The 25,069-nt window shown below is 35.1% G+C and overlaps 1 protein-coding gene across 2 annotated transcripts in view; it reads left to right on the top strand.

Annotated features, from left to right (window-relative positions):
• GABRA2 (gamma-aminobutyric acid type A receptor subunit alpha2) overlaps positions 1–24,569 on the top strand; it is a 122,067-nt gene extending 97,498 nt beyond the window's left edge. The window contains exons 9-11 of one of the 2 annotated variants that reach the window (XM_013062707.2): positions 12,692–12,894; positions 18,740–18,919; positions 23,489–24,569. In XM_013062707.2, the coding sequence (XP_012918161.1) occupies positions 12,692–12,894; positions 18,740–18,919; positions 23,489–23,785 (680 nt within the window). In that variant the 3' untranslated portion in view covers positions 23,786–24,569. The remainder of the gene's footprint in view (positions 1–12,691; positions 12,895–18,739; positions 18,920–23,488) is intronic. The other variant, XM_004764910.3, reaches the window with a different exon arrangement.
• The last annotated feature ends 500 nt before the right edge of the window (positions 24,570–25,069 follow it).

The raw sequence follows: 25,069 nt of genomic DNA, 5'->3' as shown, positions 1-25,069 counted from the left end.
TTAGCATATTCCTCAGACTCTTCAAATCTCCTTTTATGCATTATTTCTTCCAGGAAGCCTTCTTTTACTCCAAAATCTTGATAGGTATCCTTAGGGAGTCTTAGAGCACCCCATACCTTCTCCATCACTTGTTATACTATCTGTAAAACATGCCTACCAATTATCTGCATTGTTTAGTAGGCTCTATTCTCCTTGAGCATTTAATTTATGGTTTTCTTTATACACACAGCTAACAAAGTGACAGGTATGTAGTGGACTGAATACATTTTTAATGAAAAAAAAAAAGAATTGATATAGAAGTTTCAGTACATTTTTACTGAGTCCATGTGGAGATATTCAAGAGATGGTCAGATATTTGGACTGGGAGCTTATGAGATATATCCTTGGTGATCTTCTGGGTATGGGAGAAAGTTAGGAGATGGGAAGAAATGCTCCTGCCAAGAGAGAGCAGTAACTAAGACAAGTAGAAGAGCAATACATTGCTTTGTGGAATATGAGCAATTCAGTGACCAGTGCCTAAGGACAGCCTACAAAAAGAATACCGGAAGAGTGGTTAAAAGATGGATGGAAAACAAGTAGCTGTGAAATCTCTACCTAAACGGGTATCTGAAAGTGGGGCTGGGGACTTCCTGGAAGCTGCCTTTGCACAGGAAGCACACTGGCATGGCTAGCAAGAGGCCTGTGTCTGCCGATTTGGTTTCGTTTTATTTATCATGTAGTTTGGCATGTTAGAAAGTCAATAAATACAAAACGTTCCTTTCTTCCTTTCCTAAATTTTCATAGGAAAATTTCTGGGTAGTCACAAGCCTGCATCTGTCAGAGATGATTGTCTTTTAGTGAGTCGCGGAAGACTAGAAATTTTGATTCTAGTAGGGCACACCAAATCAAAACTAACGTTCTTTTCCTGTCTTACTGCTAGATGTAGTCGGATGACTAGTTCTCAAAGACCTAGGAATAGAAATTAGATGTGTAATTTTCCCTTTGTGGGCTTCAGCTCAGAAGCATGCCCCTGAAGTGAAAGGGTGTGGCTCTCCTTTCCCTGTCTGTTTGCTGGAATGTAGATCAGGCATTGGCAAGCCCTCTCAAACGTCCAGAATATGGGCAATACCTTCTAAATGGCAGAGAAGTAAGAAAGAGGAAGCCTAGGTCTTTGGTATCAGGGCCGTCATGCCCGTGTATGCCTTATACCAAAATTGTCAAATGAAAGTTGGAGGCTTTTGTTGTATTTTATCTGCTTTCTTACCTGCTCACTCCAGAGAATAGTTTTTCCCTGGTGCTTCGCTTAATACCTTTTCCAAGATTTAACTGTAACATTATCTATATGTAATATGATATATATTTACATATATATTTTATTTATACACACTAATTATATTCTATATAATATTTGTGCACTTCTACATACAATGCTTTGAATAGGGTTATTGAGCGCATAAAATGTTTACATAAAAACACTTGCAATGGTCATACTTTGCTCTAATCTTAAATACTACAAGGCATCCATTTCCCTAGTCATTGAATTCCAGAAAAAAAATAGCTGGCATCAGGCTATTTTTATGTATTTAGCTCCAAACACACACAAATATACTCAGTCATTTCTCCATCTATATCCACACAAATAGGTCTATTTGCTTCTTAAACCACATTCATTCATTCAGTTTGAAAATATGTGCCAGGCTAGAGCTATGCTAGAGCTTTCAGATACAAAGTGAACAAGAATGATCCTTAACCTCACAGAGGTTGTAGTCTGTTTGAGGAGGTGGGAAGATAAACAATTGCAAAGATTACAGTATGTAATATTCTAGGAATATGCAGGGTGCTCTCTGAAAACACAGAAGGCGCACTCAACCTAGATTTGGAATATTAACTGATCATTATAGCTTGAGGCTCCCAATTCCCCAGAGTTCCTGAACATTTTTATGTATGTACTTCACATTCATAATGATGGCAAATAAATTTTTGTCTATATCCATGAAAGTTTTTAACCTATTACTAATTTAACAATTAGTGTGTGTGTGTGTGTGTGTGTGTGTGTGTGTATATATATATATATATATATATATATATATATATAATTAAGGTTAGTACCATTACTGTGTGAACTTTCTTCTTACTTTCAATCTTAAAATATAATTTTGATTATGCCTATGGTGAAAGTATTAAATAATTTGGCCAAACTTCAGAGGTAATAGTTTTGCCAAACATATAATCGAGCCAGTTTGGGGAGGGGGAGAAGATTAGGTAAGCTGACTGAATAAATCAGGTAAAAAAGATTAAAAATTTGGTTGATTTCTTCAGTTTTTCTAGTTTTCACGAGTTGTTTTAAATTGATGTAGATACAACAGTATTATAGCAATACTCCCATATTATGATTCATTTTGATTCATTTTTATATGCTTTTAAAGCTCCCTTTCTAAGATTCAGCTAGCAGGAACACAGTGGACTGTTAGAGCACCTGTGTTTCAAATTTAATTATGCTGGTCAAATTCAGAGATCTGGGAATTTGTTTAGTTGACTATCAGTCATTTGCTGACATTAGTTCCAGAAGGTTGCCTATATTATGTTGATTGTGAAATATTCCTCAGTTTATCTGATGCTCTGTCCAACTCCACTACCCAGAACACAACTAGAAAGAAATTCAGAAGTGGGACGCCTGGATGGCTCAGTTGGTTAAGCGGCTGCCTTGGGCTCAGGTCAAGATCCCAGCGTCCTGGGATCGAGTCCCACATCGGGCTCCTTGCTCAGCAGGAAGCCTGCTTCTCCCTCTGCCTGCCACTCTGTCTGCCTGTGCTCCCTCTTTCTGACAAAAAAAAAAAAAAAAGAAAGTTAAAAAATAAAAAGAAATTCAGAAGTAGAAAAAATAGACATTTGACTAATAAAAAAAAATCTTGTTTTAAAAAAACTTGTATTAACATCGAGGCACTGGGCTTCAGGTTTCAGCACTGACATATGAAGAGCTTGCAAGTTGTCACTTTCATCCTTGCAACAAGAGAAAGATGAACAAACTGAAAATTAAAGACTTTTACTGCATTTGTAAGAGAATCGAGGTGACAGGCAAACTGCCATCCCAAATTGTGAAGAGGCAGGCACATTCAGAGAGACATAACTAAGATTTTTTTTTTTTTTTTTTAAACCTGGAAGAAGTGCTGCTTAAAGCATCATGTACAGGTAGGGACACTTAAATACTCATTCTCTTGAATTGCTGGAGACGGGAGTATGGACATCTCCCATGCAACTCTTATCTTCTGTCTTCCCACCTAGCAGGCTTCTTTCAGTTCCACTTAAATGCCATGTTTCATGTCCCTGGTTTCCTGTGCATGTTCTTTCCCCAGTCGAGTATTATACTCCCTTGCCTTGTGACTGCTTTAACTTTTCCCATTATTTCCTTAGAGAAGTCTAACTCAGATTCGCAGTCTAGGTAGATCGCAGGATTACAGTTCATCATAGACCTTGCCCTGTTGTGATATTAGTTTTTTTTGCGCTCTTTTAAAAAATATATATTTTTATCTTTTTTGGTTTTGCTCACATTGCGCTCATAGTTCTACCATATACAGCACAAAATGAGGACAAAATGCCTATGTAGGAATTAGGAGGAATTCCATTGGAAGAGAAGGAATAAATTCCTTACAGTTACCTTAATAAATGAATGCTTATCAATGACCGTTCACTGGAGAGTAGTTCAGTAAATATTTATTAGTTTATTTAAACACTATTTAATGAACTCTTGCTTTCGACTGAGCACCCTTTACCACTGGGTGAGAAGACAAGTCTCTACTCCATATAGTTTGCTGAGGGATACAGTCACGTAAACCAACATGAAAGAATTTGATAGAAGTATGTGTAAGACTAGGTCACAGATGCCTTTACGGGTGTGAAATCCTGCAAAAGGATAAAACCATGCTGTATACTGTAGCCTTAGAAGCGTTCAGCAATCTTTGCTCTTTTGTTCATTGATGTGTTCTGGGTGCCCATAAAATACTTTGCATTTAGTAGACTCTCAATAATTTACTCAGGGAAGAAATAGGAATTAGCTAAGTCAAAAAAGAGAGATGACTAAGAAGGGAAAGATCCACGGTAGAGAAAACAGTATGTTGCCTAGACTGGCAAATTACCCCAACAAAGAAAATATTCGCGTCAACTGCAACTTCAACTTCCAATATGCAAATGGTTTTAGATCATAGGGGCCTTTCACTGAGAAAAGGACATCAGGAAGAAAAGGGTTGAGTAGAGGGATATGAGTTTTTAATTTATTATATCCAGAATACATTCAGGCAAGCAAAAAGAAAAAAATATATATAATTCTTCACCGTATTGTGCACACTAAAAGTACACTTTCAAACACCTTCTTCTAGATTATAATTGATAGTTTCTAAATTTTCACAAATTTCAAATTAGTGGAGTTGGACTTAATTAGGTTTTATGACAAGATACGTCATCTAGGTTCTAATTTCTGTCTGTAACCTGAAGTTTCAACGTTTTTATCATTCAGATGTAGCACAGTTATGAGTTAAAATTGCAACCTTAAAAATAAAATAAAATTGTAACCTTTCATAGTGCATTCATACTAGATTTGTAAGCGTTAAATCTAGCACTTGTTTTATCAGAATGTCTGTTTTTTTCTGCCACTTCTAGCAGTAACCAGCAGGTGGTATCAAACAATTTTACATTTGTGTTCTCTGGCAGTTTTGTGCCTGTTTGGTTTCTGAAACTTCTTCCTAACTTCCACCTGACTCCCCAACAGCAAACACTCACACACAAGCATTTGATGGGGATAAAGGTCTAAAGGAAGATTGCATTCCATTTCATTTTATTTCTCTGATGTAAATCTGTCTTAACTTTGCTTCCAGAGTAATACGTTTTTTGCACATGCACTGAGGAATCTTTTTACAATAGAGGCACTGCTTTACATGTAGTAACTCATTTGGTCACTATGTGAACACTATAGGGGAAAACACTATTCCTTTTTTTTTTTTTTTAAGATTTTATTTATTTATTGTAGGAAAAGCAGGGGGAGCACAGATGCATGCATGAGCAGGGGGAGGGGCAGAGAGAGGGAGAGAGAATCCCAAGCCTGATACAGAACTCAGTCTCATGAACCTGAGATCAAGACCTGAGCCAAAATCATGAGACGGATGGTTAACCAACTGAGCCACCCAGGTGCCCCGGAAAACACTATTCTTAGTCCTCATTTCATCAGTGAGGATACTGTGGAACAAAGGGGCTAGGGACTGTCCCCAAGAGTACAAGATTAAGATTTAGACATCTGACCATGGAGCTCATAGGGTCAGTCTCTGTGCTGCAGTCACTTTCCCTGATTTGATTTTATTCTGTCAGAGCATATTTGCACCCAACACTTGGCATTCCTTCACTTTGGCACAATTTGCTTGGCCACTATGAGTTGAGACTTTGGCACCTACACCTCGGTAAGAAATATTAACATAGAATAAAACCAGAGTATCAAAGAGCTCTATGTGCAATATTGTCTCTGTATGGGGGATGGTCGCATATTCCGCATATATGCATGGCATTTTAATGCTGAAAGCACTTTAAGATACTTGTCTTCTATTTTACTGAAAAAGAAACTGAAGCCTCCCCAGGAAGCATTGCTTTATGGCAGTCACACACAGAAGATAAGGAGATAGTCTGTTTAAAAAATGCGGGAATATTCACTTTTGGAGACCCTAGTAGGTATAGAAAAATGCCCGTTGTTGGGAAGGGGGCAGGCATGGGGAAGGTCTATGAGCTTTCCAGGTAAATGCACCTCTTTATATAATGCCCAGTTCTATTGTAGTGTGATGGGAACAGGCAAAGCTGAACTATCAGGCAGAAAAGCTGGCATATGAGAATCACATCCTTTCAGTGAAAAGAAAAAAAGGGAAAGGAAGAAAAGAGGTAGAACTGTATGGTCAATGTTAACAATTTTATTCTCAAGTTTATAAAATCAGATGAAAGAAAATAAAATTTATTTATGGGGAAGATTTGAATATGATGAAAATTTGCCTCATAGTAGATAGATTCATATTAAAATTGATAAAATGTTTTATTGGTTTGAATGACTAGACCCAGATCTAATTTTAAACCAACAGTGTAGATTAGAATCATAATTAAATTTTTCATTACCTAATTTAAACTTGCATTTTTTTATAGATTTTCTTTAAATTAGCATTAATGTATCCATCAATCATTCCCAGAAATTTACACTTGAATTGCAAATGTTAAATGTAGTCAAGTATCCCTTGTTTAAATTAAAAATTTTGTATTTTTTTTTTTCTTATCACAAAAGGAAAGCAAGTTCACTACAGGGAAAAAAGAAAAAATGGATTCTTTCAATGTTAATTGTCCCAAAGATACCAATACTACCATCTTAGATTGTATCCTTACATGTTTTTCTGGTAAAATACCAAAGAAATAAACAATAAAAAATCAGGTATAAGTCCATTTTATATTTCATCTATCCATATCACAAAATACCTTCTCCCCATGGTGATAATTGGAGTTTCATTTGTTATATTATTTTTTGTTTACTAAGCTCATGCAGGTATATCTGTAATGATACACAAATCTAAATGTATATATTTTCATGAAAACTGAATCATGTTTTAAGCATGTATTATACATATATTTGCAGTCAACAAATAGCCCTGCTTTACTCTTTGTAATACTGTGGTATTACTAGTGTAGATAATCAACAATTTATTAAACTATTTCCCAATCAATGAATATGCCAGTGTTTCCCACTTTTTTACTTTTACAGGTGTGTTCATGTAAAGAACCTTGTGTGTCATTTATCACTATGTATTTTCCTGCTGTCATTTCAGTAAGATAGATTTGTAATAGCAGTAATGATGACAACAAAAACAAGAAGAATTAAAATAGCTAACCTTTATTGAGTACTTATAGTGTGCCAGGCTTTGTGCCAAATGCATGGTTAACCTTCACAGCACACTTCTGAAGAAGGTGTTTCTTGTCAGTTTATAATTGTTTTGTAGTTGAGAAAATTAATGAGAATAGTTGAGGAACTTGCTCAAAGTCACCTTAAATAGCAAGTAGGGGAGCCAGGATCCAAAACCAGGCAATCCAACTACAAGCTCATTTGAGGACATAGCAATGCTGTTAATCAGTATCTTATACCACTCTGTCCCATGTAGAAGAATTGCCGGGGCTTTATAAGAGTAGATACCCACAAAAATAGTGGAGTAAGACATTCCAACTAAAAGTCTCTTGGTATTAGAGGGAGGGAAGTGGAGTCCCTTCAGGAAGTATTGTCTTCACTTAAGACATTCGCAAGAAGCTGGTCTTTGTATATTACCTGACTCAGAATTCCCTAGTGCAAAAGTTGCTACCAGGGAGATGCCACTAAAAGAATTTATGGGGAAATGTTTTTGTTGCTTCTGCCTTTGCTCTGTAAAAGCAAACACAACCCTTAGCAAGAAGAATGGAATTAATATAAATTTGAATAGAGATCAATGAAATAGAGAATAGAAATCATATTAGAGAAAATCAACACACTACCATAGAGATCAACAAAATTGAACAAGATTTCAGCTAGACTGACCAAGAAAAGGTGAGAAAACTCAAAAGTTTAAATTTAAGAAGAAGGAACATTACTACTGACCTTATGGAAATGAAAGAGATTCTAAGGGAATCTGTGAACAATTGTTTACCCCCGAAATGAAATAACCTAGAATAGACTAATTCCAGAAAAAACAAATTATCAAAAATGACTCAAGAGTCTGAGCAAATCTATAGCAAGTAAAGCTGTGAAATGAGCAACAATAAAAAATCAATAGAAGTCCAAGGCCAGATTGTCTTATTGGTGAATTTTACCAAAATATTGAAAAAAGAATTAACGCCATCCTTTCTCAAACTCTGAAAATATAAATGAGGGACCTTCTTGGCTCATTCTGTAGCACCATTTACCAAGAAAACCAAAAACAGACAAAGAAATAACAAGTCAAAACAACAACAAAAACCAACTCTACAGATCAATATTCCTTAGATATATAGAATGTCTTCAACAAAATACTAGCAAACTGAAACCAGCCACATATAAAAAGGATTACGTATGATGACCCCAAATGGGATTTATCCTAGGAATGAAAGTTTGGTTCAACATACAAAAATCAAATCAATGTAAACAACGAATTTATGGGGTATGGAAAAAACACACAATCATCTCAAAACCCTGGAAAACAAAACACAGTATGCTTTCATGATTAAAAAAACCCAACAAATTGTCACAAGAAAAAGAACTTTCTCAACTTGATACACGTGGATGGAAGAAAAAGCCCACAGCTAACATCATACTTACAGGTGAAGATTAAAAGCTGCTGTGCCAACATCAGGAACAAGATAGGGATGTCTGCCTTCATCAATTCTACTCAACCTCATGTTGCCTATTCTAGCCAGTGCAGTTAGGCAAGAAAAACAAATAAAAGGCATTCAGTTTGGAAAGGAACAAGTAACACTCTATTTTAGATGACATGATTTTATATATATAAAATCCCTGGTAAACCACATAAAAACTATTAAAGCTAATACATTCAGCAAAGTTGCAGGGTACAAGGCCAACACAAAAAACAGTTGAAGTTCTCTACACTAGCATTGAACAATCTGAAAAGAAAATTAAGACTATATCTCCATTTACATTAACATCCACATTAAATATCTATAAATAAATCTAAATTTACAGGTGAAAGGTTTGTATACTTGTACACTGAAAATTATAAAATGTTGCTAAAAGATATAAAAGAAACTCTAAATAGATTACATATATAAAATATATATATGTACATATATATGTATTATATGCATATATAATACATATATATGTAAATATATTTACATTTATATATATATAATTATAAAGGCTACATAGGTATTCTGTTTTCAGGAATTGGAAGACCTAATATAGTTAAGATGGCAATCGTGCCCAAAACAATAGCTTAAATGTAGTGCATATCAAAATTCCAGCAATCTTTTTTGCAGCAATTAGCAAATTTATTATAAAACCACATGTGAATTGAATACAAGGGACCCTGAATAACCAAAACAGTCTTGAAAAGGACTAAGAAATTGGGAGGATTCAAGCTTCTTAACTTCAACACTTATTCTAAAGCTATAATCATCGAAACAGTTTGAAACTTGGGTAAGGATCAATTTACAGAGTAATGGAATAGAATTCAAAGTGCAGAAACAAGCCCATATATCTATGGTCCCTTTCTTTCTTTCTTTGAGAGTCATAGTTGTTTTTTTTTTCCTGCCCTAGGCTTACCCTGGAGAATATTTTTTTTAATTTTTATGTATTTTTAAAATTTCTTTTCAGTGTTCCAGAATTCATTTATGCACCACACACAGTGCTCCATGCAATATGTGCCCTTCATAATACCCACCATCAGGCTCACACAACCTCCCACCCCCCATCCCTCCAAAACCCTCAGATTGTTTTTCACAGTCCACTGTCTCTCATGGTTCATCTCCCCCTCCAATTTCCCCCAACTCCCTTCTCCTCTCCATGTCCCCATGGCTTCCATGTCATTCCTTATGCTCCACAAATAAGCAAAACCATATGATAATTGACTCTCTCTGCTTGACTTATTTCACTCAGCATAATACCTTCCAGTCCTGTTCATGTTGATACAAAAAGTTGGGTATTCATCCTTCCTGATGGAGGCGTAATACTCCATGGTATATATGGACCACATCTTCCTTATTCATTTGTCCATTGAAGGGCATCTTGGTTCTTTCCAAGGTTTGGCAACTGTGACCAATGCTACTATGAACACTGGGTGCAGTTGGCCCTTCTTTTCACTACATCTGTATCTTTGGGGTAAATACGCAGTAGTGCAATAGTAAAAGTATGTTTCTTAGTTTGCTTCTCTCTTTTTTTCCCCTAAGCTAGTTTTCTTTCTTAAATTCCACATATGAGTGAAATCACATGGTATTTCTTTTTCTCTGATTGATTCATTTTACTTAATATAATGCTCTATAGCTCCACCTTTTCGTTGCAAATGGTAAGACTTCATTCTTTTTTATAGCTGAATAATATTTCTGTGTGTGTGTGTGTGTGTCCATCAGTTGATGGACATTTGAGCTGTTTCGATAATTTGGCTATTATAGATCTTGCTGCTGTATACATCAGTGTGTATGTATCCCTTTGAATTAGTGTTTTGTTTTGTTTTGTTTTTCTTTATTCTTTGGGTTAATACCAAGTAGTGCAATTCCTGGATCAAAGGGTAGTTCTATTTTTAACTTTTTGAGTAATCTCCACACTGTTTTTCATAGTGGTTGCACCAGTTTTCACTCCCAAAAACAGTGTGAGAGGGTTCCTCCTCCTCCATATCCTTGTCAATACCTGTTGTTCCCTGTGTTGTTGATTTTAGCCATTCTGACAGATGTGAGCTGATATCTCATTATAGTTTTGATTTGTATTTCCTTGATGATCAGTGATGTTGAGCATCTTTTTGTGTGTCTGGTTGCCATCTGTTTGTCTTATTTGGAAAAATGTCTGTTTTCTCCCCATTTTTTAATTGTATTATTCATTTTTGGGTTATTGAGTTGATAAGTTCTTTATATATTTTTGGATATTGACTCTTTATCAGATACGTTGTTTACAAATAATTTATCCCATTTCATAGGTTGCCTTTTAGTTTTGTTCATTGTTTCCTTCACTGTGGAGAAGTTTTTATTTTGATGAAGTCCCAATAGTTTATTTTTGATTTGGTTTCCCTTGCCTCAGGAGACATACATAGTAAGAAGTCACTGTGGTGTGGTCTGTTGATTTCAACAACAATCCTAATGCCATTCAATAGGGAAGGAAAAGGGGCACCTGGGTGGCTCAGTGGGTTAAAGCCTCTGCCTTTGGCTCAATCGAGCCCCGCATCGGGCTCTCTGCTTAGCAGGAAGCCTGTTTCCTCCTCTCTCTCTCTGCCTGCCTCTCTGCCTACTTGTGATTTCTATCTGTCAAATAAATAAATAAAGTCTTCAAAAAACAATAGGGAAGGAAAAGTCTTTTCAACAAATAACACTGATACAACTGGTTATCCACATGCGAAAGAATGAATTTGTACATCTACCTCACACTTTACATAAAAATTACGCCAAAATGGACCAAGACCTAAATGTCAGAACTAAAAGTGTAAAACTCATAGAAGAAAATGTAGGCTTATATCTTTATGACTTTGGATTAGGTAACAGTTTCTTAGATATGACATAAATCTGTAATCCTTATTCAGAGAGGATGTCTGTTATCCCACATTCTCCTCAATACTACCATAGTATAAATCTTTTAAAGTTTGTTAACATTTTGCTGACTATATGGTTTTAGAAAGGTATGTCATTATCTCTTTGTTTGTATTTCCTTAACTGCTAGTGAAGTTAGGTGTATTTCCATATATTGATTTGTCATTTGCATTGCTATATTATGGGTGTGTGTGAGTATGTGTGTGTGTGAGCGTGTGGGCACTCATATAGGGGTTGAAGGAGGATATGATTTCAGTTGTGGTTGTATGTGGTTGTATCTATCATGTCTTCTATTTAATTATTCTAATGTACCGAATTCGCAAAAGAAAACATCCTCACAATCTAAACCTTTCACTTTGATGCATGAAAGGCAACGTGTTTTGTAGATGTGTTTTTTAATATTGACTTAGCAGTAGGTGAGCCTAATTTATTTTTCTGTCTTTTATTGCTACTACTTCCATCATATTCCTATATGCATTCACTCATGATTAAATAGAATTATTTTCTGTTTTGAATTACTAACTGTTGTAGATGAGAAGAAAAAGCTGCTTTATTTATCCTAAGGGAAAGCAAAGAATACAATACAATAAAACTTTAATATATGAACATTTCTTTAACATTTTAACTCTTTTAAATGTACGTGATTAAACTTCTATTGGATCTCTGATAAAACAGGTAATTGCAGACATTTTGACAGCTGATATTGCAACTTACCTCCTGAGTTATTGCTTTCTTTTTACTTAATTATTGCGACTTCCCTGACTACTGGCAGAAAAGCTTTACAATGAAAGGGACTAAATTACTTTTTCAACCAACAGAGGCATAAAATATTCTTTAAAAGTAGTGATTTGCATTTTTATAAAGTTTGAAGTTTAGTTTCTTGTTTTATTTTCTATAGATTCTAAGCTTCATTATGAAATAAATTATGTCTTCACAATGCTAAGTGATCCAGAATTAATTTCGTATTTAGGTAGCTATACTTGGATAAAGAACTTCTTAATCATAGTTCCATTGTGATCACTGGTGTGGATGATTGGTCCATTGCTGAGCATGATTTAAACAAATGATGAACAAATTCATGTGAGGTTTTGTTTAAGATTTTTAAAAAAATAATGTTAATGCATAATGGCACAATTTAAAGTAACTGCTTTCCTCATAGGAAATCCTACTTTCAAAATCGGCCGTGTTTTTAACCTTAACAATACTAAAAAAGAGAAAAAAGATTCATACAAACAAAAATGAAAACAAGACATTTCAGAGTTATTACTTCAAGAATTAAAATAGCCATTTGTGATAATTAACTTTGCGCTGTTCTTCCAGCTTTGGTTGTTGTTGTTTGTTTGTTTGTTTAGTTGATAGAACTGACAGCAAAAGTAACTTTGAGAAAAAGAATACTTTCAATTCTGTCTTGCTAGTATCCATTCATGTTTTTGTTCCTATCTTTCTGCAGGAGTAACAACTGTTCTAACAATGACAACTCTAAGCATCAGTGCTCGGAATTCCCTCCCCAAAGTGGCCTATGCAACTGCCATGGACTGGTTTATTGCTGTTTGTTATGCATTTGTGTTCTCTGCCCTAATTGAATTTGCAACTGTTAACTACTTCACCAAAAGAGGATGGGCTTGGGATGGGAAGAGTGTAGTAAATGACAAGGTAAGTGAGAACTTCCTTCTCACCATGATTAAGAGAATCCCCTAACAGATTTAGCTTGTAACAGATACGTTCCTAAAAACGGACATGAAGAACATGTGAATGTAAATTATCTGTATCTTTATATCTATGTCATAGATATAGATATATATAAATCATACAGATTTCTTTTAAAGTATGCTCTTGCCTGAAATTCTTTAGGAGTGCTTGTGTATTACTTCTGTTCAAACTCCCCAGCATCTGTTGAGCTCTGACTGTGTGTAAGGCATTGGGCTAAGTTTTTGGCATATGCTCTATCATGTAAACTTTAAATTTTATGATTAAGGTCTCTTTTTAACTCTCAGTTTTCTAATGAAGAAGCTGAGACTTGGTGAAGTTATTTACTTGCCCAAATTCACACAACTGGTTAATAAGTATACTTAAATGCAGATCTATTTGGCCATTAAATTAATACTCTTAAATACCATACTGCTTTGGCATTAACTTTACCTGTTATAGAATTTCAGACCCTATCAGTGGGTTGAGTTACTCTTCACCTATCCCCCATCTCTGTTGCTTGGATATAAAAGTTCAAGCAACATTATTCTCCTCCCATGTTATATGGAATAAGTAACTAGGTGTGAAATGCCTAGAAATTTTAAGTTGCTCACGTAGTCTATGAGAGTTATTTGTTTTGAAGATTAATTTCTTTGGGAATTATTGGTGTCCATTTTTAGATTGCAAGTACTGAAGCTAGTGGGAGTTTTGACCATTAATATAATAGCTGTTCCATTTATTTTATAGATTATTATTCATCTGCATTAAGAGGAAGGTCTGGATATATCACAATGAGATACATACAGTTTTCTTAATAGTTCAGTTCTACTTGGAGGGCTTCTTTTTAACAATATATCTATTAAAATATGTCTTCCATTAAGTTTGGAATAACATACTTGCTGATCTCACTTCTTTATCAGTTATTTAAATATTTTTTTCTTATTTCTAAGACCATATTTCAGTTTAAGCATATAAATGGTTGATGTTATCATTTAAAAGTCTCACTCTTTTTTTTTAAATTTTATAAACTGTGTCAGTTTTAATAAGTGCTGGTTTATTTCATTTTATAAGTGATGTTTTGCATACTAACAGCCACTGAATAATTGTTAAAGGGAATCTGATTAACTTTCTATGCTTAACTTCAAGGCTATTTCAGAATTTCCATTACATTTTGTTGTTGATTTATGTTTTCATTTTCCATATAATGTAATGCTTTTTCATTACTGTCTATGCAATTATTTCTTTTTAGTTATATTAGTTAAACATGCACTTTCATACTAACTTTTTTGAAGATTAAATGCTAGTTATATTACTAAATGCCAGACATATTTATAAATTTGTCACAAAAGAAAAATAGTGGTTTGTGGTATAAATGCTCGGAATAGATATTTATTGATATGTCACTTTTTAATGCTCTGAGGGTGACAGTCAAATTGACATTGTGATTTGGCATATCAAATAAAATACCTTCTCCCCGAACTCAGAAAATAGAGGTACTTTTAAATGCAAAAATTACATTCCTGATAATGCATTCTAAAAGAAATAACTTGGTACTAATGAATACTGAATTTATTCAAACCACATACCAAATCACACAGAGTAAAGACAAATCTAGGACAAAATCATTGATGTTCCAACCTAATCTGCAGGAAAATAACTAATAAATTCTATATTATTTCAGTTCTAAGTGGTTCAAGTTCATGGTTAAGTTAAAGGGAATATTACATCCAACTTGTTGCTTGGTCTTAATCACTTTTCCATAACTAAAAGGGCCAAACACAATGGCAGGTACTTGCTAGGCAAAGTTTTTTGTTGAATAAAAGAATAAATGAGTTTCCTTATTAAGTCTGGCAATGCAACACCAGTGAGACTTCTTTGCCTTCATGGAAAAGATTTTAGAACTTGACCATGGTGAGTGAGTACTCAACCCAATTTTTTGATTCAAATTAATTCTGGGAGGTGCTTCCTAAACTTAGCTTAGAAATAACCAGGTCCTTAAAAATGAAAGGAGATGAAGTAGAGTGTCCCAAACTAGCCTATCTGCCTAAAAAAAGATTACAGTATATATAGTCTACTTTCAGCTACCTCTGCTTTAGTTTTCCTTAGATTTAATTTTTAAGTGGAAAAATGGTAATTTTCTTGTATTACAGAGTTTTTATCCACTGCCCATATCGGCATCCTTCCAGTTTTATCAGACAAGTAGAAGCCCTCTGCTTTTGAAGTTGGTATCATAAGCAAATGCAGTTAAATTATCCATCAATCCAAAGAGCAAATGATAAGTCCTTAAGCACTCGTAAACTAGCAAATATTACATTGTGGCATAAGAATAATATCTCAAAGACACATATCACTAATGTATGTTTGAAAAAAGATGATTTTAACATAAGATTTTTGCGTAAATTGTGCTCTGATGATCTTTAAAGTTAGTTTATGCCAATACATAAGTTCACTCAGTCTATATTCAAGCTGCATTTGAGCCCTCTTGTTAGAAGACACAGCCTACTCTGCTCTGTGATCTTGGACAAGATGTTATACCACTTTTAGCCTCAGGTGGTGAAACTAGATAACAAAACCTTATCACCCTAAAAATGTGGTGCTGGATCAAATGACCCAAGTCCAGTTTTTGTGCCCTTGCATTTATAAAAGTATCATCTTGTGAAATTTTCCAAGTTCTTCTGGAACCTTCCCTGATACCCAGTGTTCTTCCACATGGCCAAGACTAATTTGTCCACTCCAGCTCTTAATCTCTTTCTTTCTTTTTCTCTTCTTAGGCTTGAACAATCAGTATTTTCTTCTCCTTTCTTCAAAGCCATCTTCTCCTTTTTACCACCTCCTTCCTTTCAGTTAAGGAGTATGCTTAATATGCGTAACTTAACAGGAAGTGAAACCAAAACTCTCTCCAGATCCTCTGTGACCCATCCCCCCCACATTCAGAGTCTATCCTTTTTTCTCCATTCAGGCTTTTTGAAAGCATTTCTTACAATGTCTGTGTTCTCATTTTCAGTTTAATTCTCAGCCCACTATAATCTGATTTCCTTTTCATTTATTTTCCTGTTAACTGAAGAATACCAATAACCTCCACATATTCAGATCTGATAATAACTTTTCATTTTTCTCAAGGGATCCCCTTGGACCCGTTGAATACTGCTGTGTTTCAGAACCCCATACGGGCCCAAGTCAGCAGCATTTTCTCTTTCCCTCTTTGAAACAAGCCTCAGAATATCAACCTCGTGCCCTCAAATCCCGGCAGCTGCCTCTATTCATTCTATTCTGAGAGTCTCTGCCCGAGTTCAGAGAAGATCCAGTTTCCCTAGCATCTGCCCTTGTTTATCCCCAAAAACAGTAATTTGTCTTTATTTTATTGTTGTTTTTCTCTTTATTAATCACGATGTGATTCTTACTTGAAGTGTCTTACTGACGATATCTGTGGGAATATCTGCAACACTAAGCACACTGTCTACCCATTTATGGTCCCCAAATAGACAATCCTTATACTTCCTCAGCACAAATGTCCATCTTCAGCAAGTTTCTGAACCCTGCGTCCCCTAAATGATTTGATCCAATTGTAATTGCGTATCGTACCCTGCCCTTTTGCATTAGATCCTTTATCACAGTTTTTAATTACATATTTATGTCTCCTTCCCTTCACTGATCATTATAAAAATGACCACATTTATTTCAATAAATCATTTATCCTTGGCGCTTTCACAGTATCCTGGAATATTCGTTGTTTAATAAGTATGGGATGAAGGAATGAAATAGAACCCAATCAAATCTGCAGCTCCTGCCTTTATCTCATCTTCCACAGATATTATCTACAACTGCACCCCATACCCTCCTTTTAACTTCCAGGATCATATATCAAACCTGTTCTGTAGGCATTTCTACATGAATACAACATCCCAATCTTGGTGTCTTTTTTTTTTTTTTTTTTTTAAGAAAGACAAAAAGAAAGCCTTCTAAATTGATTTTCTATCTTTTCCCTGCCTGCATGTATGTATTTATGTTTGTATGTATGTATGTATGTATGTATGTATTTTTTTTATCTATGGCAAAACCTAATTTCACATACCAACAACTTGGAAGTATCCTTTACCAACTAACCTGCCATCAGATGGTGCCTGTTTTACTGTCTCTATGCCCTCACTGTCTCCCATTATTTTAAGTCTTATTTCCCTCCAATCCATCCTCCACATTAGAGCTAAGATCGTCTTTCTAAAATGGGTATCTGATCGTTTCATTTTTCAGCTCTTTAAGAAATTGTTGAATTCTTAATGCTAACTGCTGAACTCTTTAATGAGTTCTTCAAGCTGTTCAGCTAAATATGGCCCAAGTACGTACCTTTCTTATAAGCTTATTTATATATATATGTTGAATTAAGGAAATACTACTGTTAATTTCTGTACACTTACTACTATGTGGCTGGGAATATCTCGGTGTTGGAAATGAGAAATTAAGGATGCCTGGGTGGCTCAGTGGGTTAAGCATCTGCCTTCAGCTCAGGTCATGATCCCAGGGTCCTGGGATTGATTCTAAAGTCTGGTCCTTGCTCAGCGGGGAGCCTGCTTCTCCCTCTGCCTGCCATTCCTGCTGCTTGAGCCTGCACAGTCTCTCTCTGACAAATAAATAAAAATAAATAAAATCTTTAAAAAATAGTAATGAGAAACTATAGGATTGATCAACATAAAGTTACTTGCCCAGGATCACATCTAATAAGTGGTGCATCCAAATTGAACACAGAGCTAAATTACATGCTCATATTCTCCCTCTAGCCATTACAAACATCTCCAAATATCCATGCCCCTGCACATCTCTGTGACATTAGAATGTGCTGATCCTTCTTACTAAAATGCCCCCTCCTTCCTTCCCTAACGGATGAACCCCTACTTAGTTTTTAATATCCACCTGATTTTACTTAATATTGAAACTTTCTAAATGAATATAATTGCCACCCCTGATATGTTTCTAAAGTACCCAATACAAATTCCTTTTGTGTAACCTGATTAAGTTATACTTTTACTGCAAACATTTTTGTTTCCAACAGTAGGCTATGTGATCTAAGAGAATAATAGTTATGTCTTACTCATCATTTTCTCTATTACTGGCATAACAGTTAGCACATAGTTTATTTGAATTAAATTAAAAATAAATGACTTTAGTCTCTTGAGATTGTTTCCATTTCTAAATCTGAGTCAGTGGTTCTACACTGGCCAAAAAAAGCATATTCTGTGGAAACACACTAGATATTAAATTACTTAAAACACAGACTTAGCATTGTAATAACCAAACTAACATGAAATGTGCCATTGTTTTGTGATTCACACCATGCAATTCATAGAAAACATCACATGTCAAGTGTTTTATTCATTTGTTTGCATTTTTTTTTAACATCCAGCCTTGTTCCAAAAGCATTTCAGGCAGTTTACGAAAAGAATGCATGTGCTTAAATTATTATAAAATAAAATATAAGTAGAAGTAGGATATCAGGATGAAGGAAAATAGAATATAAGTATGTACACCATTTGGGCCAGAACATTAAGTGTAATCCATAGCTAGAGAAGTGGAACTTTAAATTCTGAACTTCTTGGCTCCTGGAGTAAACCATGGGGTGGTGGGGAGTTACTATCTTTTTTTTTTTTTTAATCAAAAAATGGAAGTATAAATTTTCTTATGGAAACTATTTTCCTACACTGAATTATATAAACCGCTATCATATGGGTTTTATATTAGGGAAAGTTGGGTACTGTTGAAAGTAATGTCAGCATTTTCCCAATAAAGGCAGTAATGAATTTCATATTGATGTTTCTTGTAGTCCCCTTCAATAAAAGCTGAAGGCATTACATTAACATACAACTCAGTGAAGGCAATTCTTCAAGGCGCTAAACTAATATGGTCCAAGTATATAGCTTTCTCATGGCCCAATTTAATCCAAGGAAAGACTTTAGAGTACTTAGAGAAGTGGATGGACTGTATAACCTTCAAACAATCTTCTGTAAGTATCACTTTTCTCAGTCAGGATGGTTAGCAGACAGTTAATAGCAGCATTATCGGACCAAGGAGCATGTTGCTGCTTTACATTTAATGGATAGTAGCCACAATAGACTAAAAAGGCAACATGGTGTATATAGTAAGAGCATAGAGTTGCCACTTTTGGCTACCTTGGGTGTTTTCCAAAGTCTGTCTTATTTAGTATTACATTTATGAGAGCTCCATTTCCTGATCCTAAGGACAATCTCTGCCATTCTTTCCAATTCTGAAACCATGTGATTATTATTTTTATTTGTATCCCAGGACACTTTGCTAATAGATGGCTATATTTTAGATAGAACATTTGCTCAAGTTATTTAACACATTATTTTATCTAATACTCTAAGGAAGCTGAGATTGGTTTGCCCCATGGGGCAAAAATCAAGACATTTTGATTTGTATAATCAGGAATTTTCCACACTTGAAATCTTAAATACATATTCAGACATTCTAACAAAGTAATAAACTCAATATTCTGAACCCTATAAAACATTGTTTAAAAAATAGAAAATTTAAGTAGTATGCATTATATTTCATTTTCATTCCACTTCAGTAGCATCATCAACATATTCTATAGTAGCATATTTTAATCTTTCCACCAGTAATGTTTAAAAATATATGTTACCAATTTTGTGTTTAGCCATATTTTCCCCCTTTCCAGTTATATGAGTCCAATTATAGTAAAACAACTTTCACAGACATGTGGAATAATAAAATTGAGGACTTTCAAGATAATTACATAGCAGAATTGTAGGACATACTATGGGAATCTAGTTTTTATGAATTTAATAAATGCCTACATTATAAAATACTTCATGTTTTATATATTATATATCTTCTAAATATGTATTTTTGATCACACTAATCATTCTTGTACATGTCATTCCCTGTAAACATTTTTTAAACCTTTTCTGTGCTAGGAACTATGCTAGGAGCTCTGCATTGCACTGTGTATGCTTTCAAGGAGCTCACGATTAAATAGAAGAAAAAATAAATGAAAAAAGTATACGCTCCATTATTGAGACAAACACTAGTGTGCTATGAAAACACATGGAAGGCGTACTTACTGCAATAAGAAGCGATTTTGAGCTGAGTAGTATAAAATGGATCTGTCTAGGGGGTCAGTGTGTGTTGGTTATCATTTCCTGGCTCAACTGTGGTATCATTCACAAGTTAGGGGATATAGGGAGGTATAAAGAATTAGGTTGGGAGTAAAAGTAACCCCAGTTCATTTCTGGATATTTTATGTTTTAATTACCCATGGAATATGTGATAGAGAAGCCTAGTGAAATATAACAGGTAAGAATTTGGGTGAGAGATATTATGTCAATCATCCATGTATTGGTTACAAAAGCCTTAGCAGTTACTTAAAATTAATAGAAATTTGCAGTGTCCACTTGCCTTCATGTCCCCCATTCTCCTTCTGTTTGTTTTCATTCTTCACATTTAACATTGATTTCTTTACTTATATTTTCAGGCATACCTGGCCTTATTCTTATATGAAGTGGCCTACCTAAGAGACTTAAAGCAGAAATACAGAATAATCAAATTAGACTATGAGAAATTAGGTAGTGTGAACTATTGGAACCTGGCCTGATTCTCGAAAGAAAAAAAAAACTCTATATATGGACATGAACCTTAAAAAAAATTATCTTGTGGCAGTTAGTACTGGTGTGAACAGTTAACAAAATGATAGTCTTCACTGCATTATTTCTCTCCAAGGCTCTGACGGTCTGAGTGTAGGCCAAGGGTCACATTGAATAAAGTAAAAATCTCAAAGAGGCAAAATCATTGTCCCAAGGACTCAACCTGCTGATGGTCTGCCTTGATCAGAGGCTTGTATGATACTTGAAGAGGATTTATAACATCATATATCAGTTTGGTTCTTTTTAATGGAAGTTAATAATGAATAGAGTGAGGTAGTATCTTCTAGTAATGGCCTAGAGTACAAATATGTTTTAATACTATCACCAGCAGAACAGTAATAGAATATATTATGTGGACTTAATCTGTGTACTCTGGTTTAGCAGATCTAAGGACTGTAAGTCATCTATGAATTCAATAGCATTTTTTCTCTATATACATGATATTAATAATCTTAAATAGGTAAGAACAATTTGTTTTACTGCAGATTTGTGACAATTACTTTCAAATGGACTAAAGGGAGTTATTTTATCCTTTAAAACAAGACTTTGTAAGATTTGAGCCAGAAAGTCTTTAGTGGGCTGTGGCTAGGAATTGAGAAGGTTTAGGACCATGAGGGTGTCCTGGGCTTCATTTAATTCACTGGTTAGAAATTACAGGTGTCCACCACTGGCTTTTGACTAAAGCTAGTACTCATGACTGTTGCACTTTTGCTTGCTGTTGGTTCTGAAAATAATCAAGTTTCCAAGTTCCAAGAGAGCATTGTGAAGTCAAGCCATCATCTTGTCAGGTACTGAGCTTGTCTCTCAACTTTATACTTACATTCAGAGATTGAAGCCATACTTTGAGCGATGAAAAAGAAATATGATGAAATCTTGTTCTCTGTGGTTAAGTCAATAAAAGTTACACACATACATTAAAATTATTTTTAACACCGCTTATTGTAGTATCTTCAGCATTGGGATTAAACACACACACACATACACACACCACACACTCACACACACACACACACCAGCATATAAACATGCAGGGTTGATATTTGTTGGTACATCCTGGTACAGCCCTCTGGGTATTTACAGCAGATATTCATCCCGATTAGTTAGAGGACCTGTTCTGATTTGTTAGTGTGTCTGCTTCAGAGTTTGCTAAATAATTTTAGCACCAACTGTGGGTTTATATACAACTGAAGGTTATTTGCGTTGGGCAAGAAGGGGGTTGGTAAGAGTCAGTACAGAGTTTTTAACCATAGGCTCCTTTTGCAACAAAGGATGCTTGCATTCATGTTTCTTTGTCAAAATGTCTAAGCCTTGCACCATAAATCTTGACCTAACTTAAATGTCCCTCTTCCAAGACACCTTTTTTGAGGTCCTGCTTGCAATGTTTATGTATATTGTCTATACATTTTATAAGCCAATAATCTTGTTTAGCCTGTAATAGAGTTATAACTGTTCCTGCTCTCCACTAATAGGCTGTGCTTTTGTATGTGGTTTGAATATTTGTTTATTCATTTAATTCTCACAACAGTTCATTATGGCTTTTGTATAATTATCCCCTGTGGGTTTTTTTTTGTTTGTTTTGTTTGAACTAGAAGGTGAAGTAGGGAGAGGTGAACGAACATCCCCAAAGTCTGAATTCTAAGGGCAATTTGATATTATTTTAAATGATATCTAAGTAGGAAAAAGTGTACTCCCAGGTTTCAGATAGATTCCTCAAAGAGAAAGTCACACAGTATGATGCTTAAAGTAGAACTTTAGAAGTCACACGCACTTGAGTTTGTGTGATCGTTCAGCCACTTAATAGGAAGGAGACCTGGTTATGTCAGGAAACTTCTTTAGCCTCTATTTTGGAATTTGTAACATAGGAATTGGCATAGAACTTACCTCCTATCCAGTAGTGAAGTTTTTCACAAATGACACCCTCGATGGTGACTAATGTAACACATGAAGAGTGTGTTGGAGGGAGAGCCTTCCAGTCTAGGAAGCAGCATGGCCATAGGCATCAAACAAGGAAAACAAGGAAGTGTTCTTGAAAACTGAAGTTATTTCATGAGACTGGTGTATAATTAATGAAGTAAAGAAGCCATGGTAAGAACTACTGTTTTATTCTAAGTTCCTTGAGAGAATATTCAAGAGATTGAAGCTGAGGAGTGACATGATCCCACTGATGTCTTAAAAAAAAAAAAAAAAAAAAAAAAAAACCTGTGACTAGAGTGTGTCTATGGTTGGACAAGGTCAAGTGAAAGCTGGAAGAGCACGAAGCATGTTGTCTAGTCCAGGCAGGAGATAACTGTGGGTCATATTCAAGTAGATGGAGATTATGAAGGGAAGCAGGTTGTGCATGAGATAGGCAAAAAACAAAGTTTGTATTTTATCTTTGTCCCAGATTTTTAGTATTTATTTCACTGCCAACTGTATATAGTTCGCTTCCCATCATATTAGTAAAGTGTTTGACACGAAAATGAGAAACCCTGTTATCTAGTTAAAGAAGTTAAATTTCTTTATTCAGAAAATGTGGTCATTGTAGATGATCGTTCCTCTGGTTAAAATATTTCTACATTTCATTTATTCATTCTCTCATCCATTGAACAAATATCTGAATAACTGAAGAGTCAAAATGTTGTATCGTTTATTAAATGCGTGGTTTTGATTGTTTGTTTTCCATGTAAACAACAACAAATATGGTTCTCCGGGAAAATGGTATCACTGATTTTACTCTGGAGCTTTCCTCATGGTTTCAGGACTCCTTTTATTTATTTTCCTAAATTTTATCTTTCTAATGGATAATGATGTTTATCAAAATACTTTTCTTCAGAATTTGAACTGGAGTTTGGAAAATGTTAAATGGCAGGCTCAACCCACATTGTGTTAATTCTTGTATTTTTCAATAGAAAAAAGAAAAAGCCTCTGTCATGATACAGAACAATGCTTATGCGGTGGCTGTTGCCAATTATGCCCCGAATCTTTCAAAAGACCCAGTTCTCTCCACCATCTCCAAGAGTGCAACCACGCCAGAACCCAATAAGAAGCCGGAGAACAAGCCAGCGGAAGCCAAGAAAACCTTCAACAGCGTTAGCAAAATTGACAGAATGTCTAGAATAGTTTTCCCAGTTTTGTTTGGTACATTTAATTTAGTTTACTGGGCTACGTATTTAAACAGAGAACCTGTATTAGGGGTCAGTCCTTGAATCAGGACACAAGTATCTTTGGGATGTATAGCAACATAGAACTTTGTTTTGCTATGTACAGTCTGACTAATAACTGCTAATTTGTGAACCAATATGTACAGTATGTATATAGCTATATAGCTTACCAGTAGACCTCGAACGGAGACACGCATTTGCTAACTTGTGGAATTGCAGGCAGAAAGCACCCCATACCCAAAGAGCCATTGCCTTTTTTATAGATTTACCCTAGGAACTCATTTAAAGTGGCTTTCTCATTAAAGTGGCCTGGTTTATTCCCTACTAGTGATGAAAATGGGGCTCCTATACCACACTTGATGAACTCTTTCGATTTAGATCTTAAATATTAGGACTATTTTCTACCGTAGCCTAACTATAACGTAAGATAACACTGTCGTTCCAAGATGAATTCTTCTAAATCACAGAACCTCGTATCTGCCACATCTGTTCCCTTCATGAGTGCTCGGAAACCCTGCTAGTGTAATTGGAAGCTTAGCACACATCAGAAGAAAATACTAGGATCTGAAATCAGCTTTTAATTACTCTGTATAGCATCTATAGCAACATATTACCGCATGACAAGCTCAAATAATTATGAATCACTCCTGACAGGATGTTAATTATGCCTAGACTTTAGTAACTATCAGAATGTCACAGTCATTACATTTTAGCCTCAGAGTTTATTTGAGAGTAATAATTGAAATCCTACAGATTATTTTAATCATTGGAAACTACATTAAATTAAAAAAAAAAAAAGACAAATGTATCTTACTCTTTCCAGGTATGTGTTGTATTGAAATTGATCAGCTAAATTTTCTTGGTGCTGGCGACTGGAAAAAGCATCCCACTTGGCTGCTGTAAAGCAACATTCATGTCGATCAGAAAATTGTGCCAAAAACTCCCGCCAATGAGAATTCATAGGTGTCCCAGCGTTTAGATGAGCACTTAAACGATTCTCTTCTTTCCTGTTTACTGCAAATTCTGCCTTAAGGCTTCTCGTCATCAGGACTCAGAAGCCACTAATTACAAAGGAAAGGGCAGTTAATTGGCACTTTTTTCTGTCTTGAAGCAGCACTTTCAGATCAGGATTAATGTAAATCTGCTTTTGTAAATTGCAACTTTAAATTTCACTGACTCAAATTTACAACAGCTTTGTATACCAGAAGAGGTTTTGGTAAGAGTTGAACATTTTTAAACAGAAACTTTAAAGCATCACCAACAGATCGTGGATTAGTTCACACGCACATACGTAAATGAGCATGTGCGTGTGCACGCGCACGCGTGCAC

This window comes from Mustela putorius, unplaced genomic scaffold, assembly GCF_011764305.1.
Source record: "Mustela putorius furo isolate JIRA1106 unplaced genomic scaffold, ASM1176430v1.1 tig00000430_pilon_pilon_pilon, whole genome shotgun sequence".
NCBI classification, from domain to species: domain Eukaryota; kingdom Metazoa; phylum Chordata; class Mammalia; order Carnivora; family Mustelidae; genus Mustela; species Mustela putorius.
This window is presented reverse-complemented; position numbering and strand designations above follow the sequence as displayed.